Genomic DNA, 25,032 nt, shown 5'->3' with positions numbered 1-25,032 from the left:
AAATTATTATTGGATACTAAATATTTTATCTTCACAGATATCACAAACCTATCTAGTTCATTACCAATACTATAGGCCTAGTCTCCATCATTTTTCACTCAGACTATGAAGAATCCTTCTAACTATTTCCCTCAATCCATTTACCTGAAACAGAAAGCGTGATCTACTGAATATATAAACTGAATCACATTATTCTTTACAACTTTACATCATAATTAGGTGACCTATATTAGTGAAGTAGCTTATGGGTAAACATAGGAAACCAGAGACTGCACCTAGTCTAGAGGGAGAAGTTGTTAAGTGATCCTAGCAGATGTTACCATGAAAAGATGCAGGTGAAATTTGCCAAATACAATAAAGTAATACAAAAATCTCTCTCTCTGTGTTTCAGAAAATTACAAACAAGAGTCTATGATGGAAAATAAAGATGCTTCAGGATGGGAACCCTTTCAGAGAGAGAAAGGGAGAGAGATCGAGATCTGTTTTAGATGTTGGCGCCTATTGTTTAAAAATACTGTGTTTGAAACAAAACATCTTTTTCAGTCAAGATCAGACTGAACATCAGTCAATTTACTTTACCTACAGAAGAGATTTGGTTTATCCTTATTTCCTTAACTCCATTTTATGCTGTTCTCCCGTATAAACTCTGTAACTGAGCTTTTCACTGTTCTACATTTTCATGGACCAGCTCATCAAGCTCTTCCTTTATGTAAGGCTATTCCTTCCTTGTATGTTAGATGCATATAATTCTTCCAGTATCAGTGAAAATAGGTCCTTCAAAAATTGGGTGGGTTCCCATCCTAAGGCATCTTTATTTTCCATCATAGAATCTTGTTTGTAATTTTCTTCATGACTTCACAGTAATTTTCTAAATTTGTGAGTATATTTGCATGACCTTAAATCTACTGCACTTGAACATAATTTAACTCATTTTATTACTATTACATTATAATATTTTCAGTTTATTTCCAATAAATCTTTGATATAATCTGTAAAGAGTGCAATAAGGACAATATTAATATTACCAATAATTGTTCTATATATCACATTTTAATAGCAGCTAATATAAACAGAATACTTATTTTGTCACAAACGCCATGATTACTACCATACATAAATTATCTCATATGACTTTATCCTTGAAACAGAAGATGAGCACTATTATCTTCAGTTATAGATCTCAGGAAATCAACTATTACAAAACACAAGATAATTTATGTCAGGAATGTGATTTGAATGAAGTTTGTTTGACTTCAAAGCATAATATAATATAGCAATGGAAAAGTCAAGTTTTGGAATACAGAAATCACAGATTCAAATCAAAGTTCCATTAAATTATTAGTTAGGTAAAGAGACAATCAGCTTCTTCATTTAGAACATAGAAACAAAATAGGGATAGTACAAGACAAAAGAAGATTAGAAGCAGCCTAAACTCCTAGTTCTCAAAGACAGGGTCCAACACTGTGAGCTGAAGTTACCCTATGGAGGGACTGTCTTGGAGAAAGCACAGTGACTCACCAGTGAAGCAACTAGAGACACCAAAAGTGGGAAAAAGAGAAGTGGGGTGATCCACATGGCAAGATTGGAATTAACCTGGGAGAAGCATCCACACTTGGAGAAAGGCTACAAGGGAGGACTCCATGGCCTTGCAGAAGACATTGAAATACAAGCTGCGAGGGAGTTCACCAAAGCAGGCCTGAAACCTGAACAAAGAGCTTCTTGGGAAGTGAAACAGCCTAGTATCGGACAGTGGGAACAGAAGAGTCCCACTAACTTCTGGTCCCAGGTCATTGCAACAGATAGCAAACTATGCTTTCATCCCTAGAAGGCCTGGTTTGGAGAGGGTCAACTCCACTGCAGCCACCTAGCTATAACCCCTAGTAGGACAGAAGGAGCAGGGAGAGCAGGTGCTCTCATGTACACTGTGACTAGGTGACATACAATCCTTCCAACCTGGCCCAATCGGCCATAGGTGGCCCAGGAACTGCTGATGGCAGTAGACCCACAATCTGTCCAAGGACTAGCCAAGACCCCCATCCTGTTCAGGTGCCTGCGAAGGTGCATGAACATGCACCAAGTTCCTGAAACTGGCTCAGAGACTGGCCAAGGTCCTACATTTTTCCAGGCACAAGCCAAATTCCCACAACCCACCTTACATCTGGCTGAAGTTCTATCAGGTGTTCAGGCACCCAAGAAGGTTATACATGGGCTCAGTCACGTGACCCACTTCCTTAGAGGGAGACTTGCCCAGTCCTTTACCTAAGCTTTCAACAGTAGCTTGAAGACAGACACATTAATTTACCTGAATATCCCACAGCACTGGCTTGACTGTGACTACCTCTAGGGAAAGGAACAATACTTGAAAATGGCTGCATTATAGGCTTTCAGTGCATCTGTCCTTATCCTGCTGTGTCAATCTACTGGAATAGAATACAAGAGCACTATCCAGGGAGTTTTCCTTCTTTTCAGTAAATAGGTGCCCCCAAACCTATCGCCCCTGAGCTGAGAAGAGGTTTCAGACCAGAAGAAACCAGCAAAAGAATTCTGGCCACATGGAAAAATTTTTTTTAAAAAGTTCAACACTCACAAAGGATCATCTTAGACCCACAATGCTGGATCCTAACAAAATGGAAATTATCAAAATATCAGAATATAAATGATAAGCAAGATGGATGGAAGTTAGGAAAGAGTTGAAAACCCAAACAAAGAAATTAAAAAAAAAAATAAGGACATGAATGAAAACATGTGAAGAACTCACTTAATGAGATAGGCAACATAAGAAAGGATATAACCAAACTTAAGAAATGAAAGAGTCATTTAGGGAATTAAAAGACAGAATAGAAAGCTTCAACAACAACCAAGAATAAGAAAAAGAAAGAATCTCTAAGTTTGAAGAAAAGGCTTTTGAACAAACTTAATTAGTTAAAAACATAGGAAAAAATTAAACAATGAGCAATCACTCATAGAATAATATAGGACTATGTGAAATAAGACAATAAATAAATTATAGGTTTCCCAGAGGAAGAAGAAAGTCCAATAAAATTAGTTAACCTATTAAAGAAAATTATTGAGGAGGAGAATTTCCTTGATATTGTCAGAGAGTCAGATATCCAGATACATCATTTGAGAAGACTCATATGAAATGGGTCATCTCTATGACACATAAACTTCAACCTGCCAAATTCAAATGATGAAGAAAATCCTAAAATCTTCAGGATGAAAGCAACACTAATCTACACAGAAAAAAACAGTTCAGGTAACAGAAGACTCATCAGCAGAGATCTTACATCCCAAAAAGTATTAGAGCCCCATTTTCAGCCTTAAACAGAACACTGCCAGCCAAGAATTCTGTATCCTTAAAAATTAAGTTTCATAAACAAAAAAAAGAAACAAAGAATTTTCTATACAGGCAAACAGTAAAGGATTTGGTTCTACTAGAACTGTTACCTTCATCAAAAAACCCCCAAAGATCACAAATTAACAATGTAATGTCACATCTTTAGGAACTAACAAAAAAGAAAGCCAGCTTAAGAAAAGAAATAACGAAGCTCAGAGCAGAGCTAAATGAATGAAAACAAACAAAAATAGTACAAAAGATTAATGAAACAAAAAGTTGGCTCTTTGAAAAGGTAAGTAAATCAACAGACCACTAGTTAGATTAGCCAGAAATAGAAAGAAGAGCCTCAGAAAAGCTCAATTAGAAATAAAAAGGAGACATTACAAGTGATACTGTGGAAATGCAAAACATTATCTATCAATACCATAAAAACTTCTCCATAAACTAACTAAAAAACTAAAGTAAATGGATAAATTCCTGGAAATGCACAACCTTCCAAATGTAGATCAACAAGAAATAGAAATCTTGAATAGACCAATGACAAGTAATGAGATTGAAGCAGTAATTAAAAATCTCCCAACACAAAACAGCACTGGATGAAAAAGATTTGCAGCCGAATTCTGACAGACCTACAATGAAAAACTGATACCTATCCTACAGAAATTGCTCTGTAACATTTGCAGAGAATCCTTCCTAGCTCATTCTATGAAGTCAGTAACATCTTGATACCAAAGCAAGGAAAAAAACATAACAAAAAGAAAACTAGAAACCAACATGAATATAAGGGTAGATTTCTTCAACAAAATACTTGCAAGAATTCAAAAATACATTAAAAGTTAATTCAATAATCAACTAGGTTTCCTCCCAGGGTACACGGATGGCTAAACATTCACAAACCCAGACAGGTAGTTCACCACATAAACAGAATTGAAAACAAAGACCATAGAGTCATCTCATTAGAATCAGAAAAAAAAACATTCAAGAAAATCCAACACTCTGTCCTGATAAAAACCCTCAAAAAATTAGGCATAAAAGGAACATACCTCCAAATTATAGAAACAGTATGTATCAAACCTATAGCCAACATCATAAAACATGAGGAAAAGTTAAAAACATTGCCCCTAACAACTGGAAAATACAAAGTTGCCCACTGTCACCACCAGTTCTGTTTAAAGTAGTATAGAAACTCTTAGCCAGAGCAATCAGAAAAGAAAAAGAAAAGATATCCAAATAGGGAAAGAAGAGGTCAAACTATTCTTGTTTGCTGATGATATGATCTTGTACATAGAGAAAACCTTAAAGACTCCATTTCCAGACTTCTAGACTTGATAAATAAACTCGGCAAAGTCTCAGGTTACAAAATCAATATATAAAATTCTCTAGCATTTCTATGTACAAATAACAGTTATGCTGCATCAAGTCAAATCAAGGAATCAATATCATACTTAAGAGCTATAAAAAAGTAAAATATTTCAGAATGTAGTGGAGGTGAAATATTTCTGTAAGGAGGACTATAAAATACTGATGAACAAAATTGCAGATGACACAAATAATGGTAAAATATCCTTTGCTCATACATTGGCAGAATCAACATAATTTAAATGGCCACAGATCCCAAAGTGGTTTACAGATTCAATGCAATTCCCATCAAATACCAATGTCTTTTTTCTCTAACCTGGAAAAAACAGTCATAAGCGTAATTTGGAACATAAAATAAAACTAAATAGCCAAAGCAATCCTAAACCAGAAAAGCAAATCTAGAGTAATCACATTACCTGACTTCAAATTATACTATAAGGATATAGATCAAAAAGAGTGTGGTCTAATATAAAGAGAGACTTAAACATCAATGGAACAGAATAGAAATTGCAGAAATAAAACCATATAGGTATAAACATCTGGGTGTTCACAAAGCAGAAAATAACATACACAGGGAAAAGGAAGTTTAAATAATTGTTCTGGGAAAATTAGATAGCTACATGAATAAAAATGAACATGACCCCTATGTCTTTCCATATACAAAAATTAGTTGAAAAAGGAGAAAAGAAGTTAAATGAGAAACATGAAACCCTAAAAATTCTAGAAGAAAACATCAGATAAACTTTATGACTAATACACTAATGGCAAACCACCACCAACAAAAACAAATGAGACTCAATTAAATTAAAAGGCTTCTGCACAGTGAACTGAAGAATCAACGGAGAGAATAGACAACCTATAGAATGGGACAAAATAATCACAATCTACGCATTCAACAAAAGACTAATATAAATATTCTACGAAGAGTTCAATAATTCTACAACAAAATCCCACCAAAATTGGTAAAGATTATGATTGTAAGTTTCTCAAAAGAGGATAGAAAAATGTTCCACAAATATATAAAAAATGTTGAACATAATTGATCATTAGGAAAATACAAATTAAGACTACAATGATATGCCACCTTAGGAATGAACATTACTAAAAAGACAACAAAATAGATACCGGTATGAATGCAAGACTTAGGAATGCTTATACACAATTGAAGGGTCTGCAAATTGGTACAACCTCTATGGAAAAAAAAAATTACTCAAAGAAATAAATGTAGACCTACCATTCTATCCTTCAGTGGTTATTTATCCAATAGAAAGAAGCCATTTTATAAAAAAGACATGTGCACTCAAATGTTTATTCAGCACAATTCACAAGTGCCCATCAATTCCCAAATGGATAAAGGAAATGTGGTGCATGTATATAAACCATGGAGTACTACTCAGCCATAAAAAGGAATTACATAATGTCAGTTATAGCAACTTAGATGGAACTGGAGACCATTATTCTAAATGAAGTATCTCAGGAATAGAAAACAAAACACATCTGTTCTCACGAATAAGTGGGGAGCTAACTGACGGGTATACATGGGCACTAAGGGTCATAAAAGGCACTGGAAACCAAATGTGGGGGGAATGGAAGAAGAAAGGTGAGATGAAAACTAACATATTGAGTACACTGAACACTATGCTGGTGACTGACACCCAAATTTTCTGACTTATACAATGTACAAAATATGTCATCAAAATATTTGTACTCTCTTTCTATTTTGAAATAAAAAATTAAAAACAAAAACATAGAAATGAAAGAATTAGTACTCATAATGTTTTATAAGAAACAAAAACTGTGAAAAAAGAAGTACTTAGTACATTTTTTATCCCATTGTATCCATAAAATCAAATTGTTTATCATTGAGCCTAAAAGATTTAGCTGATTTTGCGAAAATTATTTAGTGTATTAAAATCAAAGTTTGACCAGATTCCAATTCTCCTGAATATGGTTGTAGTGTGTTTTTTTCAGAAATTAATATGTATGTATATTAAGTTTTGGGAAGTGATTAAAGTTCTATAAATATTTTAACATATTACTACAGTATTCTTATAAAAATATTTTTTGCACTAAAAATATAACAAAATAAAATTTTAAGTTATCCTGAAATATCCCTGGAGCAAAATTTTCAATAGATTTATATTTTAAGAACTATTTTTATCTTTATGTGGGTATGTTTTAGATATAGGTTATCATCTGTGCTTTATATGAATAATATAAAGAATTTAAAACTAGAAATATGTTTGCAATAGACTGTTCATTGCAGCTCAATTTACAATTGCCAAATTGGGGAAACAACCTAAATGCCCACCAATGCAGGAATGGATTAACAAGCTGTGGCATGTGTATACCATGGAATACTATTCAGCCACTAAAATAGATGGATACTTTACATCTTTTGTAGTAACCTGGATGGAGTTGAAACACATTCTTCTTAGTAAAGCATAACAAGCTTGGAGAAGAAAGAATCCAATATACCCAATTCTGATATGAGGACAATTGATGACCTAGTACATGTTGGGGGGAAAGGGGAGAGAAGAGAGGAAAGGAGAAGGGAGGGGAATAGAGGGTCACTATAGGTAACACACCTCTTGGAGGTGGGACACAATTATAAGAGGAACGTTACCTAACAAATGCAATCACTGGAACCTGGTTTTCTGTACCCTCAATGAATCCTCAACAACAACAACAAAGAAAAAATCTTAGAAATGTGGGGTGTTTATAATTATAAACACTATAAACATTATCATAAATAATTTAAAAATAAAATTTAATATAACATGTATACTATATGAAAAGTATTTGTGAATTGTATCTAAATTATCATTTACTATATATATATATATATATTTTTTTTTTTTTTAAGAGAGAGAATATCACTTTATTGCTCTGGTAGAGTGCTATGACATCATAGCTCACAGCAACCTCCAACTCCTGGGCTTAGAGGATTCTCTTGCCTCAGCCTCCCAAGTAGCTGGGACTACAGGCACCTGCCAGAACGCCCAGCTATTTTGTGTCGCAGTTTAGCCAGGGTAGGGTTCAAACCCGCCACCCTCGATATATGGGGGCGGCACCCTACCCACTGAGTGACAGGCACCACCCTCATTTACTATATTAATCATATTTTTATAAATTTCATTTGTAATAAGCTACAATCAAAGGACAAGGCTTTTTGAAAGTATTATTTGATAGTCATGTAAATTAATGTCTGCAACAGTAGATCACATACAGTCTCTCTAAATTGTTGGTAATCTTAATTTAAAATTAATAAAATATATTTCCAATCTTAATACAGATTTAAAACTTATATTTTAGTTATGATTAGTTTTTAAATTGTAATTATTATAGATACACAATAGTTATACGTATTTTTAGGGTACATGTGATGTTTTGATAAATGCATACAAAGTGAATAGTCAAGTCAGGGTAATCTCAGGTATTTATCATTTCCTTGTGTTAAGAACACTTCAATTTCATACTTTTGGTTATACCAAACTTATTGTTGCTTATAGTCACATTGTTTTTCTATAACACATTGTTCATTCTATTTGACTAATGGGATTTTCTTTGACATCCATTAACCTTCCTCACTTTATCTAACCCACCCCCTCTTCCACTTCCCCAGGCTCTGGTAAACATCATTCTATCCTCTGTCCTTATGCCTATTATGTCTATTTTCCTGAGTCTGTTCTGTGACAAGTAGATAAACTATATGATGAAATTGATTTACATGTTACAGAAAAGAAAACTCAAGACAAACAGGACCTGAGCCCAGGACCAGAAAATAACTAGGAAAAATGACATTTAAACTCATATCTTGGAATCTAGATCTCACAATTTTTCACTTGTTACATGTCAAAAAATAATTTAAACTCTAATAAAAGCAACTTGATTATAATTTAATAGTTTTAAAATATGAAATATTATTAATACATGACTGCCACACTTTGGGCCATCCTATATTTATTATGAAAATAGAGTAAAAACTTTGAAAACAAAATAATCCTGTCTAAAGTACTGAAAAAAGTGTAATTTTTTTATCATTTTCTGTGCATGACTTTTATGCAACTTGTGCGGCGCTACAACCAATTTTTTTTTTTTTTTTTTGCAGTTTGGCCCGATCTGGGTTTAAACCCGCCACCCTCAGTATATGGGGCTAGTGCCCTACTCACTGAGCCACAGGTGCCACCGCTACAACCAATTTTTATACTCCATGCCACATGAGTTTCTGCAAAGTGAGTCTTTTTTCAGTTCATCTCTATTCAGTTGTCTAGAGTGGACTTTTGATGGTGCTGGGTAACAAATTCTGAATCATAACCCCTAAATATCTGTAACAATTTCATGTTGCTGCATACTATCACATCGATTTCATTATAGAGCTGCCAGGCAAACCTCAAGGTGAAATGCACAATTGGAAGCAATGAAAACTGGGCAGACAGTCCAGCACCAGCACCTGTGGTGCACTTGGCCAGAGACTGAGCAGGGGAACAGGAGGCGGGGGAGACGTGCTGATTGACAGCTACAAAACTGAGCAGAGCTTTCAGTTTCAAGATACTCCGGTTCATAACTAACATGAGTAACATAAAACCCAGTGGTAATTAACGTGTTAATACTAACACATTATTGAAATCAAGCGGTCACAGTCCGAAGTTACTGGAGCTTCATCTCCATATTATTAGTTATTTTAAAAATTTAAATTAAAAAAAATACATTGACAAGATAAACAAAATAAGCAATTTAAAATATTACCTAAAATCTGATCCAATCCTCTTCCCATTTTCTGGTTCTCCTGGATCTGGGCATAAATTGGAAGCTGTTTTAATACCTCCCTCATTTACTGTAACAGCAAGAAAAAATAGGAAACAAAATACACATATGATTAGAGAAGCAAGAGGGATGTTAATTTAAAAATTTCCATAAAATGTATGCCTGCATTTTTTTGTTATAATCTCTATCATTTAACTGTAGAAAGCTAAAATATTGTTTCAGGAAATGATAACAAAGACAAAGGCAAGACTTTTTTTCTACTTATAAGCCTATAATAATAAATTTGATGTTCATATTCAATAACTTACGCTATTCTGAATATTAAAATATTAATAATTAGCACTTGATTTTTAGTTACTAGCAAATTTCATAATTTTTGGAAACACATTTCAAGAGTATCAGTGCCCAAAGTTTCCATTAATATAGGCAGTAAAAGAGTCAACCGCCAGTTATGACAGTGGCATTTGAGACCATGTTATTTGTAGTTTCAATGAAAAAATGACCCTATGGAAAATGCTTAACATTATTAATACATCTGGTATACACAAAAGCATTTAGTCTTCCAATATTAAACTAAAACAATGGTGCCAATTACTAACCACATCATTAAATTAGAATACCAAAAGTCAAAATATTAGCTTAACTTCTAAGAAATTTCCATGATTACATTTTACTTTTAGCCATTATACACATTTTAAATAGACTCTTCGGGGAACTCAGTTTATAAAAGATGTATTAATTTGTTTTTTCAGTGAATGTGCTCACTGTGGATAACCAAATTCCCAAGATAGTTGTTTCTACTGGGAAGATTGTTTTAAAAGATAGTTCTGAAAAATCCAAAGGATGTTGTTTTATAAATTCAATCTAACAGTGACCTGGAGAATGAATTCTATTGTCTTTCTTTTTATCAATAAACCTGCTTCTTTTAAGAATAGTGCCTAAGGAGAGATTATAGAGAGGAAAAAAATTCTCAACCTTGAAGTGGTTTTTATCTTACACTGTATGTTGTAATCCCCTGTAGACAGACCCTTCTTTAAGGAATAAAGATGCCTACCTCTAATGCACTTAGTTTAGGGGAGGATCTTGAGCGCTAAGATTTTTGTGTTAAATAATTTTCAAGGTGGTTCTAATGTAAATTCAAAGATGAGAACCACTGAACGTTGAACTGGATTATTTAGATGAAATTTGTTACTGTGTTCATCATATAGAGAGGTAGCTATGAATTGATGGCCCAACAGTCGTGGCTATGGTAAAGCTAACCCCTACTTAATTAGATTTATAATTTTGCATGTGTTTCTGTCATTTAAAAAGATTACTTTTCTAAGTACTACTAAGAATATTCTTCTTGCCCAATTTATCACCTGCTCACTAATTGAAAACATGCAATATTTTTTTGCTTTTCTTGGTTTTCTTAAGATGCCTTATCATTTCTCTAGTTTTCCGAGTTTTCTGCCCACTGTATCCCTTTGGGTGATTATAGTGGACAAATTTAAAGACATTGACCCACATTTCTCCATATTTATATTTCCCTTATAGCTTGAAAAAAATTACCTATTTGCCAATGACTCATAATCTGTGGTTTTGCCATATTTTGTAAGCTTCTCTCTGGCTCCTTCTATGGCCTGTTTCATTATCAGTAAAAAATTCCCCGTGTCTTCTCATCTATCGGCTTAAATTCAACCTAATAACTTTGATGCTTTTGTGCCTCAATCATCTTCCACCTCCAATCCATCTTGAATCCTAGGGGAGGGTTGCACTTTCTAAAACACAGTTTGCATTACTTCTTAAATCTCCAGGTGACTCTAGATCTTCTACTGTATCACTTGTTTTCTCACCAGTCACCAAGATGTATCCATCACCCACATTCAACTGCCTCGCCCTGTTCTGCAGTTTTGCTGATCAGACATGTACACTGTATTTGCGTGTTCCGTCTGTGTCCCCCTGTCTTCCTTTCTTCCTCTTTAGCTATCAGCATCTTATCAAACTCAGCGGAAGTCCCACTTTTCCCAAACTATAACCACTCATACTTTCCATATTTCAATTCCTCTTTTCATAAAACTTGGAGCATTTCATTTGGACAGTTTTATATCTAATTTAAAATTTTTCATTGCATTGTCAATTAATAGTTTCACATACCCTTCGTTATCTACATAATGAGATTAAACACTTTATATAAGGAAAAATTACTAATTATTTTAATATGCCCGTGAAGCCTAGATAAAGAAGAGAAAGTTAATAATGTCTCAATAAATATGTCCTAGTTGTTTGACTAACAGTATCACCAATAAATTGAAGCTTTTCTATGGGAAGTAACCTTTTTCCAATCTTTAAAGCACTGTTGGAAATACTGTAGTATAAGTTATTAAAATGTGACATTTTAATATGGGGTGGAGATGAGGAACAGAGGTGGCGTGATGTAGCCTGAACTACTTTATTATAATACAATACATAACGCCGAATATTAGGGTCATATATAAGTGGTTTGTGAATACATTCTTAGAAAATAAAATTAAGAAAGATTCCCTTGTTTCCAATTTCACCATTATTTTCTCAAAATAAAACTTAAATATTTTTATATGAATTTGAATAATTGTTAATACTTATGCAACATTATGTGTCAGGAACTACATATCTGATGTACATTAACTCATTTAATCCTCACAACAATCTTCAGGGTTCCTACTATTATTCTATATGTCCTTCAGGTGAGTAATTGAATGGTTAAGAAATGTGTCCAAAGTCATATTGCCATGTAATGCTGGGGTCTATGTTTAAACTCAGCCCATCTGCTGCCAGAAATCCTTCTCTTAACCTCTCAGCCCTACAGCCTGTCCACAAAGCTCAGCAAGGCAGAAACTATCAGCATTAACTAAAATTCAAAACACTTTTCCAAACGTTTTATCTTAGAACGCAACACACACTTATCATTTTCACCACTTGAACTAAATTAATCTCAGTGCTCATGATTTTAATTGTTAAATTATTTCTGTCTGTTGGGAAGGGTCATTTAAATCACTATTTTTGGACATCTGTGATAGAGGAAAGAAATCCCAATTTAAAATGTAAGAATAAAGAGAACACTTCTGCATGATACATGTATTGATGTTCTTTAATTATAGAAGTTTAGAATAAAAAATAAATTAAGAACAAAATGGGTAACATTTTATCTCCTTTGATATTTAGATATTTCAGAATTGTCAGTCATAGCTAACTGATGTCAATCATCCAAAAGAAATTAGTGTTCATTCAAAAAGCTGATTTTACTTCATAACACCATCGAAGTAATTAGATAGGTTTATCACTCTCAACTACTTTAATTTGAATAGTAACTTGCAGCATGGTAAGAATATGAGTTCTCTTTAAAATTTAAGTTATGTGGCCAGAGTTCATAAGCATGTTTTCATAAGGTTTCTGATTTTATATCACACATAATCTACCCTAATCTCTTCCTGCTACTTACTTTGCCACCTTTCTCAAATTCTTAAAATTCAGATTTTTAAATTTAGATTTTTAAGTTTTATTCCAACTTATAAAATGCAGTGCTTTTGGATCTTGTTCTTACCTCAAACATTTCGGATGTAAATGGCATGCTGTTATTTTATACTAACACTTCAGATTATACAAGAGCTGCCTCTGTATTCATTTAGCTTTCCAATAAAAACTTGAATCTTTGAGGGCTGAGAACATATTTTATTCCCTCCTTTACCTCTTAGACTTGCATGGTGCTGGCATGGAGGAATTGCAGAATGAATGAATAATACAGATGAATAAAAGTATGGATTTGAAGAACGAGAAAGAAAAATACAATCATTTATGGGAGGCTCAAAGTTTAGGTATAATTTGGCTTTAATATTCTCAAAGAGCCTCATAGATTCATAGATAAGTTGACAATGAAGTATTAGCTCATTAAATATTTGAAAATATAAATTTTTATTCAAAAACATTTAAAAAATCTTTTCCCTTTCTTGACAAACTATTTTAAAAAAGAACAACAAGGGGTTAGGTAGAGAGGGACAATTTAAAAGTCTAGTAGTAAAGCTGAAAAAAAAAATATAAATCCCAGTCATTTAAAAAAAAACTAACTCTCCCCTTGAACTGGAGATTTCAGATTCTCTGCTTAATTCACTTCTTCATTTATAACGTAAGGCTGCCATTGTAGATTCAGACCTACTTTAGTAATGTGTATATTGCATGTCTTTTATTTCTAGGGTCACTTCTGGTTGTTGCTTGTTTCTTCAAAGAACCTGAGCTTTAATGATTTTTACATTTGAAAAAAATGAATTTCAGATAAAAATGATCTCATTTTAATTATTTTGTCCTGGTAAATAAATATTAAAGAAATGAAGATTTGAATTCTTACTTGATAAAACATATATAGATACAAATTAATGCAATATAATTTTTTTTACTACAAACAACCATGAAAGAATGTCATTTTCACCAGTTATTGAATATTTGAAAAAGAAATTATAATAAAATAATGTCAGCTTGCTATTTTGTGACTATGAAAAATGTGCCAAACTTATTTTACTTAGATTGAAGTTGAAATTATTTATATTAATAAATGAAAATCAAGACTATTTTAAAACTCTTTAAATAAAACATAGTGGGTAATGCAAAATTAGTTTCAAAATCACAAGGTATGTCATCATTTTTTTGCCTTATATGACCTTTTGCCTGACATTGTTAAAGCAAATGTTTTTTAATTAAAATATAATTTTAAAAGTCAGAGCATTTTTAAAAATTTTCAGACATTTATGTCTAACTTCCCTTTTTGGTTGGCCTCATAACCCATGCATAAGAACAATAAAAATAATGTTTCCCTTAAAGTACTATAACAACATGTACATATCTTAAAATACCTTGTTTAATCCCATGTTTCTTGTACAAATAGCCCACATTTTCCAGAACATTGGGAAGTTTGATGAGTGCAAGATTTAAAATAACAAAATGCATGACAGAATGAGAAAAGGGTAAATGGGTTTTACACCCTGTAATTCTACTTAGAATTCCTTAACAAGTACATTGGCCAAAATATTGGAAAAAGTACACAGTAAGACTAACATTTAATTCTGAATATATTTAACTTTTATTCCATGTTGACGTGAACAAGTTTAATACGTGAAAATCATCTCATCTGGCATTTTCTCTCTATTCATATTTTCTCTTATAGGAAATGTGTCTTTCTAAAATGTATCAAAAAATTGATCTGGGTCATATTAGTACCTTATACAGTTTTCTAAAAACTGACCTTATAAATCTGGAAAATACATTTTGAGCCCCTCAAAATATTAATAAATAATTATATAGGCTAAAAATTTTGAAACTAATTTTGAGTGTTTTCCAAACAGGCTACCTAGTTTCATCAAAGATTTCCTTGAAGTCAGATATTATATTATCAATGGCTTGTTTTAAAGTTTGTAATAAACACCAGTGATGTTGGGAATTTCTTCCAACTGCTATAAATTGTATCACAAAAATTTATAACTTCTACTAAAAAAGAAAATCTCATGTTTGTTTATGGAAGTATGGATGAATGTTCTAAATCTGACATTATGGAGTGAGTTTCAGATGATCTATAAAGCCTGAATTTGCAATCAAAATTGTGTATTTTGGCCATTTCATAAGAACAATAACAGTAATTTCCAAAAAGGTGTAGCTTTCAAGAGTTTAGATAAATTAACTCAACTGAAGAATATTTTTTCCTTAAGTGAAAATTGCTGTCATAAAAGAAATGTACCTTAGACAAATCTTTTTGTTGAAATTTAGATATGCTCAAATAAGAATTTTATGAGAAACCACCATTTTAGGAATTTTACTTCATATCCTAGAATCACAAATCTCAAATGTCCTCAGCACGTGAGATTAAAAGAGTGTTTTTACATCTTGAAATATAAAATAAATTTGAACAAAATAAATCTGAGGCTGAGTTTACCATGTTAATCCATTAACTCAATACACATAAATAAAGAAAATATTAAATAATCATCATGCATGTTATATAGATATTAATGCAGTTAATTTGGTAGGTACATGAACATTTTCATAAAACACACAAACAACACAGACACCACAAATTTCACTCTTGCACTAGAGAAAGTAACAAAAAAGAAGTACACTCACAGATAGAAAACTTGTTGCTGTTGTCTTTCCCTGGAAACAATTTAAATCCTCTAGATTTAAAATCTATGGCCTTTTTCACTAGTTAAGAAAACAAACAAAAACATGTATCAGGAAATACAACTTCAAAATGAAATTCAAGTTAACAAATTTTGTTAGCATGGAATTATGCAAGATAAAGAAACCACTTCTTAAGCCTGGTAGAGGATACCCAGAAGAAAATTAAAAATAAAAATAAAGCAATATAATCACTTAGTAGTAAAATACTAAGCAGGGAAAAAAACCTGCCTAGAGGTATAGATAATTTTCCAAACTACTAAGATTTTATATAAAACCAAAACCTTAACACTTTGTCATAAACCACTTAAATTCCAAAATTGTATGGAATAAATTAAACTAGAAAAGTAAAGATGGTGGAAACTAATATAGAAGAATTTCATGAGCTTTTTTTTTTTTTTTTTAATAAAGCACCTAACAATGGACTATTTGAAATATCAGGGCACATTAAAGGAAATAGCATAATTGGAAAATTTTTAAATATACTAAAAAATTTCTGCCAATAATCATTTCTATTCATTACAATTGCTTTAACATTATGATTGATGTCTGAGTATAGTATACAAACTGTATAAAAATGAATTAAAATTATTTGGAGCTATCTAATGTATTTTGCTATGACTTTTGATCTTATACATTATCTTTCAATGTACAACTAGGTAGTGTAAGGAGAAATAGATGCATATCGAGACAGTGAAGTTAGGAAAAAATGAAATTTGTTAAATGTACTTTCAAAGTAATTGGGGTAAAGGAAAAGAATTATTATTTCCCTTAAGCAGCCATTATTTGATCAACTAAAAGAGCTACGAAATTTTTAAGTGATAAGTGATAGTTCAGAAAACTACATCATGTAAATTTCAAAATGATATGAAATGAAATAAAGAAAATCCATTTACTTGAACCCTCAGTAATTAAAAAATGTGAAGCCATCTATCCTAATGGATATTTACATATCAACTGTTTTCTAATTAACTTAATTTTTAATTTTTACACATACATACTAGTTGTGCATATTTATGAGATATGTATGATATTTTGATTCAAGCATACACTGTGCAATGATCAAATCTGGATAAACGGAATATCCATCACCTAAAACAGAACTTCTTTGTGTTAAGAACATTTCAAATCTTCTCCTCTTTCTATTTTGAGATTTACAATAAATTATTGCTAACTATAGTCACCCTATTGTGTTTTTGAACACTGGAATTCCTTTCTTCTATTTAGCTGAATGCTTGTACCCTTTAACAAATACCTCTTCTTCTTCCTTCCCACTTCAATTTTTTTTTTTAAAGCATGAATAAGAAAGGGATATATTTTTACAATTATAACCTTGAATTCTTAACATACTGTTTTTTTCTTAACATACTGTTTGTAGTCAAGGGTGATAGCCTTAAACACTATGCAATTAGGTTTTGTTCATGCTACGAATTATAAAAAATTGAAATGTGTTAGTTTAAAAAAATTATTTCACTAAGTCTGAACTGTCATTCAGACTATGGATGTTTGACTTTGAAACATTTTAACGTTTTCTTGTTAATACCTTCAAAAGTAGAAAGGTAAAGTCAGGGTCTGATGGATTAGTGGAACACAGAGGGTACCAAAAAATATATATGCATTTTAACAAAGGAAAAAAAAAACCTGTATTAAAATTCTAATGCTCAATATATATTGATAACAGAAGATGAATACAAGTCGTATTGAATAACTCTTGTAATTTGAAGAAGTCAAACATAACTTGAGTATTACAAATTTAATATAGTGTTTCCATTTTTAAGTGTATATACATTTTTTGGCACTCTGTATATACTTATAAACCATCTACACATACATATACATACTTTTAAAAAGAGGAAAATAATCATTGGAGCAGGGTTTGAGAGGCCAAATTCCTAGCAATCCCTAGTTGTGTGAGTTTGGACAAAGATCTGACTTTTTACCTATTTTTATCTAAAAATCAGAATCTAGGACTAGATGACCACTTACTGCAGAATTACAAGATTCATTAATGTCCTTTATTTATAATGAAAGAACAAATATACTGCTTTCAAGTGACAGTTCCTGTTTGATTCTCCACCTCCTTAGCCCCATGGTAACATAAAGTGTAATTCTTCTAAGTAGTCAAATAATTTAAATTTAGCTATACCCCTGGGAATTTTTCTGCTGTGGCAAAACACTTCTTTAACAGAATTTACATTTTGTATTTTCTCGCATAATTCTACATTTTCTCATTCCAAACATGAACATAATAAATAAGAAACTACCTCTATTTATTTGTCTGTGCATTATACAATTTGACGTTTTAAATATTACAAATGAGTCTGATATTTTATTGCAAAATTAACATAAATCTGGAATTCTAAGAGTAAAGAAAACTAAATGAAAAGATTGTAAGACCAAAGAAGAAACTTACGGGAGAATAAAATTCTATGGGTCAAAGAGTTCAAGGGTATAAATTAATATGTCACTAATGTGTGTGGGAGGGAGGGCAGAAAAGGGAAGGTTCATGTCTGTGCTTGTGGGTATCTAGATCTAATTGTTTGGTTGAATAAGGTAAGAGACTACATCTTAAGATAAAAGCAAACTGAATACTTCTAATTAAGAATATGTCATCTTCAGCCAAGACCCTTAAATACTTTCCAAGTTCTAAAAGGAACTAGCCTTTCTCCTTCCTTCCTTCCTTTCTTTTCCTTCCCCTTCCTTCCTTCTTTCTTTCTTTCACTTGATATCATCATTTTTGCTCTTCAATTAATTTTTTATTTTTTAATTATTATGAGTATATAGTGTATTTTGAAAGTAAAAACACATTAATTGTAATTCAGAAAACAGATAAAAGGTCAAGAGAACATCCATTTTAGGAGATAGAAAATAATATCAAATTTTAATTCACAAAAAAATCTTAAGAATTTAAAATTTAGTTTATTATGGGGTCAAAATAAAAATTTGTTATTATCTTTTATATAGTTTTAAAAAAATATTAAGATAGTATGTTATTTGTGCCAATTCCTTTCACTATATGGTGAGATCCTGAAAGACAAGAAAAAAGTTTGCACATACAAGTGTTTGCAAGAATAAATAAAATATTATGAATTCTGGCTTTTTAACTGAAGGTATTTTACTGGGAAAATTTTCTTTATTGATCTTGAATTAGGAAAGGGTGATGATAAGAGAATGAATGTTCAAGATAAAGAATTTTCATGTGTAAAATTATTTTTAAATACAGAAAAACAATGTATGGCCTAATTTAGAAAGCATTAAATGCAAGATTGGTTATGTATGTGCATAAGATCCATTTTCATTGTTTTCTTTGTGTTTTATATATAAATAATTTTTGATCATTTTATTATATTTTTAGTTTGGCTCTTTTTTTATTAAATGATAACTATGTACATTAATGCGATTCTGGGGTAAGTGTGGTGTTTTCACATATAATTTGAAACATTTTCATCAAAAGTTTGGCTCTTTTTAAACACAATAGAAGTATTTTATAAAATGAGAAAGGTCTTGCAGAAAATAATATTTAGGCCAGCATTCAAATCCATCTTCATTTTATTATAATCCCTAGATACTAGGAAAACCACTGTGTTCCTATAAGCTTTATTAGAGCAGTTTTAAATCAGATACTGAATTGTGAAGTTCCAGTTCAATTCCTATTATCTTCAAAATCAAGTTGAATTCTAAATTGCATTTAAAAATTTATGTAAAGAGAATAATATTGAACAATTCTTAACCCTCATGTAACTCTCATGTTAAGCAGTAGAAATCACTTATATGAAATGATTTAAATTACAATGCCTAATATTAAAATTAACCATATTTTTACATATATAAATGCCTTTTTATTGTGTAGGAATGGTATACAAATTGAATCATCTACTTTCCCTGGATTTCTAACTTAACTTTTAAATTCAAATTTATAAATCACTCCAGATCTTTGAATAAAATATTAAACTTAATACGAATGCATACTTTACATATATTCATATTATATATAATTGTGTTAAGTTATACGAACATATGAATAAAATATTGAACAGCTTTTAAGATACTTCCGTAACAGTCCCATTTTCCATTTTACAAATGATCATGAAGCCACAATGTTTTAATCTTGAAACAAGGTAAGCCTGGATTGTAAACCTTCAGAATCTTATTTTTCAAGCCTTCTAAACTAAAAAATAATGGTAAAATTTTTTCATTCGGGAAACTGAACAGAGTAGTGAGCTTGAAAAGGAGACAACATACTTTATAAAAACAACTTATTTTCACAGGCATTATAGATTTTTTACTTTTTATTAATAGACAGTGGAGAGACTATGTAAATGGCTGAAAAATCAGACAACTGGTTATTGGACAAAGACTATAAAATTTGTATATGGGCTCTATTCCTTCATAGAAATGGAACAAATTCAGGAATCCATAACACTTATGCAGATAACAGCAGATGTACCCGCAATGCTTGGCGTAACAGGTCTTACAGTTATGGTTTGCTGCAAAATGTCAAGATTATAAGAAAAATGTGGGATTTTTATATGCGCTTCAGAAATTCTTATAATTGGCATAATAAAAGTCACCATATGGGAAGAGTTACTATTGGTATGGCTCACAGATATTTCTAACACTTTTAAACTGTCTACCTTTAATTTGATTAAATTTTTAATCCTTATTTTCTGACAGCTTCAAATGAATTAAAATTTTAATTGTTTTTGGTCCTAGAGTTAATTTTAAGATACACTCAACTTATGCATTTTCTTACTGTTTAGCTATGTCATATTCTCTAGATCACAAATGATTTTGTTTGTTTTGCTTATACTTTTGGTTTTTTCGTCATAAAACCATTTTATCACAGATAATTTTACTATAAAATGTAACACAAAAAAGAAAGATAATATTAATATTTTCTTACTAAAGAAAAGTAATTTTACATTAAATATTTATTTTATACTCAACATTGGAGATAACTTCAGTAATACCTTCTAAAATGAGATTAATTGGAAAAGAAGCAACTGCTTGAATAATACTGACAAAAGTTAATGGCTCTCTGAAGACTATGGGCAGTGGAATATATTCTTCTACTACAAAGTTCATTAGTGCCTTAAATTTTTTTTTTTGTATTTTCTTTTTTTTTTTTTTTGACTGGGGCTGGGTTTGAACCCGCCACCTTCGGCATATGGGGCCGGTGCCCTACCCTTTTGAGCCACAGGTGCTTCCCCAAACCATAAATTATTTTTAAATTAAAAAATAAAGATACGGGATTGTTTTAATAAGTAACAACACCCCTTCACCTCTGGGATTTCATACCGTTGTATTTTATTTCACGTTATTCACTAGAAGCTTTCATATTAGTGCCTGGATCCAGATCCATTTTTCCCCACTGTCTTTGTTCTCTGCCCAGAAGGTCGATCTAAATAGGCTACACTCTTTCTATACAAATTGTGGCATTAATTCGCAGCATTGCCATTGCCTGGGAGCTTGTTAGAAAAGCAGATATGAAGTACCAAACAAGGCCTTTTGAATTAGATTCCATAGTCTAACAGTATCCCGCTTTTTAAATAACTACACTCTATCAACAAACTGCCTTAACCTTTGGGGAATTCCAGCAAGAGGACAGAGGGAGAAAGGAAAGTAAGATCAGGATTTTTATAACACAGGATTCTTCCCCACTGCTTTAAGAGGAGTTAGCTAAGACTTTTAATTAAAGGATATCGGTCCTTTCATGACAGCCTGTAATACACGACTCTGTCAACCTGTAATACGTGTCTATGTCCAACATCTCACTCTCTTTATCCCAACAGTTTGAGAATCGTAACAGTTCACCATACTACTATCCTTGGTTAAAGCATGGTCCCTTACGGTTCCCTGGAATCCATTCATTTGGAAATAGTCCTTTTGTAAGGAAACTCTTCTTTGCATTAGCCAATGATCTATTATTTCCAAATGTGGTATCATGAACATGCACTGTACATAGAAATCATTAGAGATTTGATTTCAAATATAGATTTTAGGCACCATATCTAGCAACATCTCATAACACGTCTGTGACCATGGCCATGCTTCAAGGATATTATCTAGGTAGAATTATGGAGGACTGTTGCTCATCATCCTACCCTTGGTTGCTCACTTGTTTCTTAGTCAATGTTTTGCAGATCTAGACCACATAAGTGTATTCTTTTCTAACAATTACAACGGCAAGTAGTATAGAAGATTCACAGAGATAAATCAGATAAAACTAACATATGAAATGTCTGCATCAAAATTGAAGAACAGTTGAATTTAGTGTAAAGCAGGCGAGAAACTATATGGAGCTTGCCTTCCCAATCTGATATTAGTATTACACATTACTTTGGTAGAGCTTATACATGAGATCAGTATGAATGATGCTAAATCGATCTGCATGTACCTGTTTCCAATATTCGCTATCAACACTGCATTGAGATATATATTTTATTGACTAAAAAATGGACTAAGAGATTTTAAAATATATGCTAACTTTCTTAATTTTTTTCACATTTATCTTTACCTTAAAGATTTCCATGTAACTAGAGTATATTTTCTTCTTGTAAAGAAAAGGAACAGTGTCATTTCTTAGTGGTGTGTCTGAAGCAGTAGGCACACTATGAAGTCTCGTTGAGAACTCGCAAATATACACGAAAGATTATTTCCCCTTTTTAACTGTGTAATTGGATTACACAATTGATATGTATTCTGGTAAAAATACGTATGTTCATTAGACTCTGGAATTTCAGTTCTAGCATCTACACCATCTCCTGACTACAAATAACAACATTACATATATTCCATCCAATCTCTTAAGTGTATGTCTTAGAAAACCCCAAATTTATTATCACTTATTATTTGTAATGCAAAGCTAATAAAATAAAAATGTAAATAATCAGTCACATTTGACTTGAAGTATATTTTAAATTAATATGGTATGGAAACTTTATTCAATATTGAATAAAGACATTGATTATTTGCTGATAGTACTAAGTATAATCCCATGGCTTGAAGCCTCATAATACTTTATTTTAAAAGTGTGAACAGATGAATAAAAAAGGTGTAGCAGAAACCAACTGTTATATGGAATTCAAATCATCACCTAGTCTTTTTAGTAAAGTCATCTTGGCTGCATTCCTTTCTAATGGGGAAGTTCAGGAGAGTTGATAAAACTTTTTTCTTCTTTAATATAAGCCCACTCAATGAAAAAATTTCTATCACTCGGATCTAGATAAAATTAATCTAGAAATTTCTGTCACTTAATCTCATTTGGTATTATGAAGTAATGCCATTTGAAGAATATTTTAAATAAAGAAAGCTCATATACCAACAGTAAAAAGTTATAGTCCATGTTTTAGAATACAAATGAAGTAATCATGAAGACAAAAATATGCCATACAATGTACCCTAAACCTAACGCCGTGCTATTCTTTCATATATGAAAATATATGAAGGTTCTGCTCTTCCTAAAATTGTAGAGATTAATTGTGTGATTTCACTCTGTGCACAGCAGGGCAGCCATATGCTCTAGAAAACTACATGCAAGAGAAGCAGCTTGTTGCGAAAGTGGTTGAAAATGCCCTGAAATAATTCTGAGCAAGATAGAAATGGCTCTAACATGGGACCATTGCTTACTCCTCAAGGCAGAGGAGTCCACTTTGGCACTAGCTTTTAGCACACATAGATAGTCTATCCCCTTCAAATAGTTTAACAAGGAAAATGATATAAGTGTCACCTATGTCACATGTTCACTGTGACCACCTCATTCACAGGTAAAATAAGGTCTGGTAAACATCTGAGGAAATCAGCTGCACACAGAATTGTTTTCACGTCTGATCTTTAAAGTTAAGCTTTCTCTTTTGATCAATTCAAAGCATATTATTATCTTTCCTTATTTGCATTCTATTAAAAAGGAGAGATAATATGTTAATGTGAAGAATAAGCAACCGAACTATTTGATCAATGAACACTGAGCAGCCTAACAAATTGGTTGAATATCTGAAAAAATAGCATTTATGAAATAAGTCAGTTTTATGGTATGATCATTTCAGCTAATATGAAAATATGTTAGTTTCCTTAAGGACACAATCAAAGGAAAACAAAAATATTGAATCATCAGAAATCCTTAAAAATCTCTGCACAGGACTAGCTCAAAAGCATTACTTGAAGGGTAGCATTTGATAGAAATGTTAAAATGGTTACTTGCAGATTCCTCATTTTTTAATAACTTTTCATTACGTAATATTGTCATTCTAGTCCTGAGAGGCAGTTAGAGTACTTTTATCTAATACTTTTTGAAAATGCATAAACCTGTTCATAGGTAAATTCTAACATTTTATTTTTTGTCCTCTGTCTTCATAAAAGCAACTTATTAAAAAAAGTAAAATATTACAAATATAAAAATATATTTCCTATTATAAATGACATTGTTTTTACAATTTCACAAATGTCATGAAATATGATAATGGTAGAAAATGAGGATGATATTCAATAAATAATTGTGTGCTTGAATAATAAATTGGTTCATTTCTGGATGTGGGTTTTTAAATTGCTACAGATGTCATCATTGAGCACAACTTTCCATAAAATAATATAATTAGAGAAGTCAAGAGAACAATGGAAAAAAACAAAAATATGATAAGATACTGATAAACCCCCAAATAGTTAATACTTGGACGTAATTCCCCACCCTGAATGTTGACAATTTTCAGTTACATATATTTACCAATATCAAATCTTTCACATTCAAAATTAATAATTAGTGAAATAAACTAGCTTATAAGAATCAAACACATATAGTCAGACAGCTTATTAAAAGTTATAAATTCTCTGGTGTACTAGTTACACTTTAAAGGTTCTAAGAAAATCAAATTATAAATTAGTCTCACAAAGGATCTGGGAATTCAAACAGGAAACACAAGTTTACCCTTGGTATAAAATAAGAAGATAATTGGTTAGAGAATTTGATTTAGAAATCATTTTTTAAATCCTTCTTTTTAAATTTGCCTAAATGTAAGAGTACAAGATCAGTTTGTCACATTAATTTATCTCATGGTGGAGAAGTCTGGGCTTTTAGTGTCTATGAACCAAAATGTACATTGTACCCCTTTATAATTTCTTAGCATCTTCCTACCTGTGTTCTCAGTATCACTTTTCCCTCTCTGTTTTTCCCTACTGTTTTACCTTTCCCAGGTAGCCTTTTGGAGATTTAAAACATGGGATGTAGGCTCGGTGCCTGTGGCTCAAGTGGCTAAGGCGCCAGCCACATACACCTAAGGTGGCGAGTTTGAATCCAGCCCAGGCCCACCAAAACAACAATGACAGCTGCAACCAAAAAATAGCCAGGCGTTATGGCGGGCGCCTGTGGTCCCAGCTACTTGGGAGGATGAGGCAGGAGA

The 25,032-nt window shown here is 31.9% G+C and overlaps 1 protein-coding gene across 2 annotated transcripts in view; it reads right to left on the bottom strand.

Moving 5' to 3' along the window:
* The window catches only part of CSMD3 (CUB and Sushi multiple domains 3), a 1,080,374-nt gene that overhangs the window by 644,120 nt on the left and 411,222 nt on the right, over positions 1-25,032 (bottom strand). For both annotated transcript variants that reach the window (XM_003782396.2, XM_003782397.2), the window contains 2 exons: positions 15,587-15,664; positions 9,446-9,533 (listed from right to left, as the gene is read on the bottom strand). In XM_003782396.2, the coding sequence (XP_003782444.1) occupies positions 9,446-9,533; positions 15,587-15,664 (166 nt within the window). The remainder of the gene's footprint in view (positions 1-9,445; positions 9,534-15,586; positions 15,665-25,032) is intronic.

This window comes from Otolemur garnettii, unplaced genomic scaffold, assembly GCF_000181295.1.
Source record: "Otolemur garnettii isolate 467f Iridium unplaced genomic scaffold, OtoGar3 scaffold00004, whole genome shotgun sequence".
Classification (NCBI taxonomy): domain Eukaryota; kingdom Metazoa; phylum Chordata; class Mammalia; order Primates; family Galagidae; genus Otolemur; species Otolemur garnettii.
Note: the sequence above shows the minus strand (reverse complement) of the source record. Positions and strands in the feature narration are given on the sequence as shown.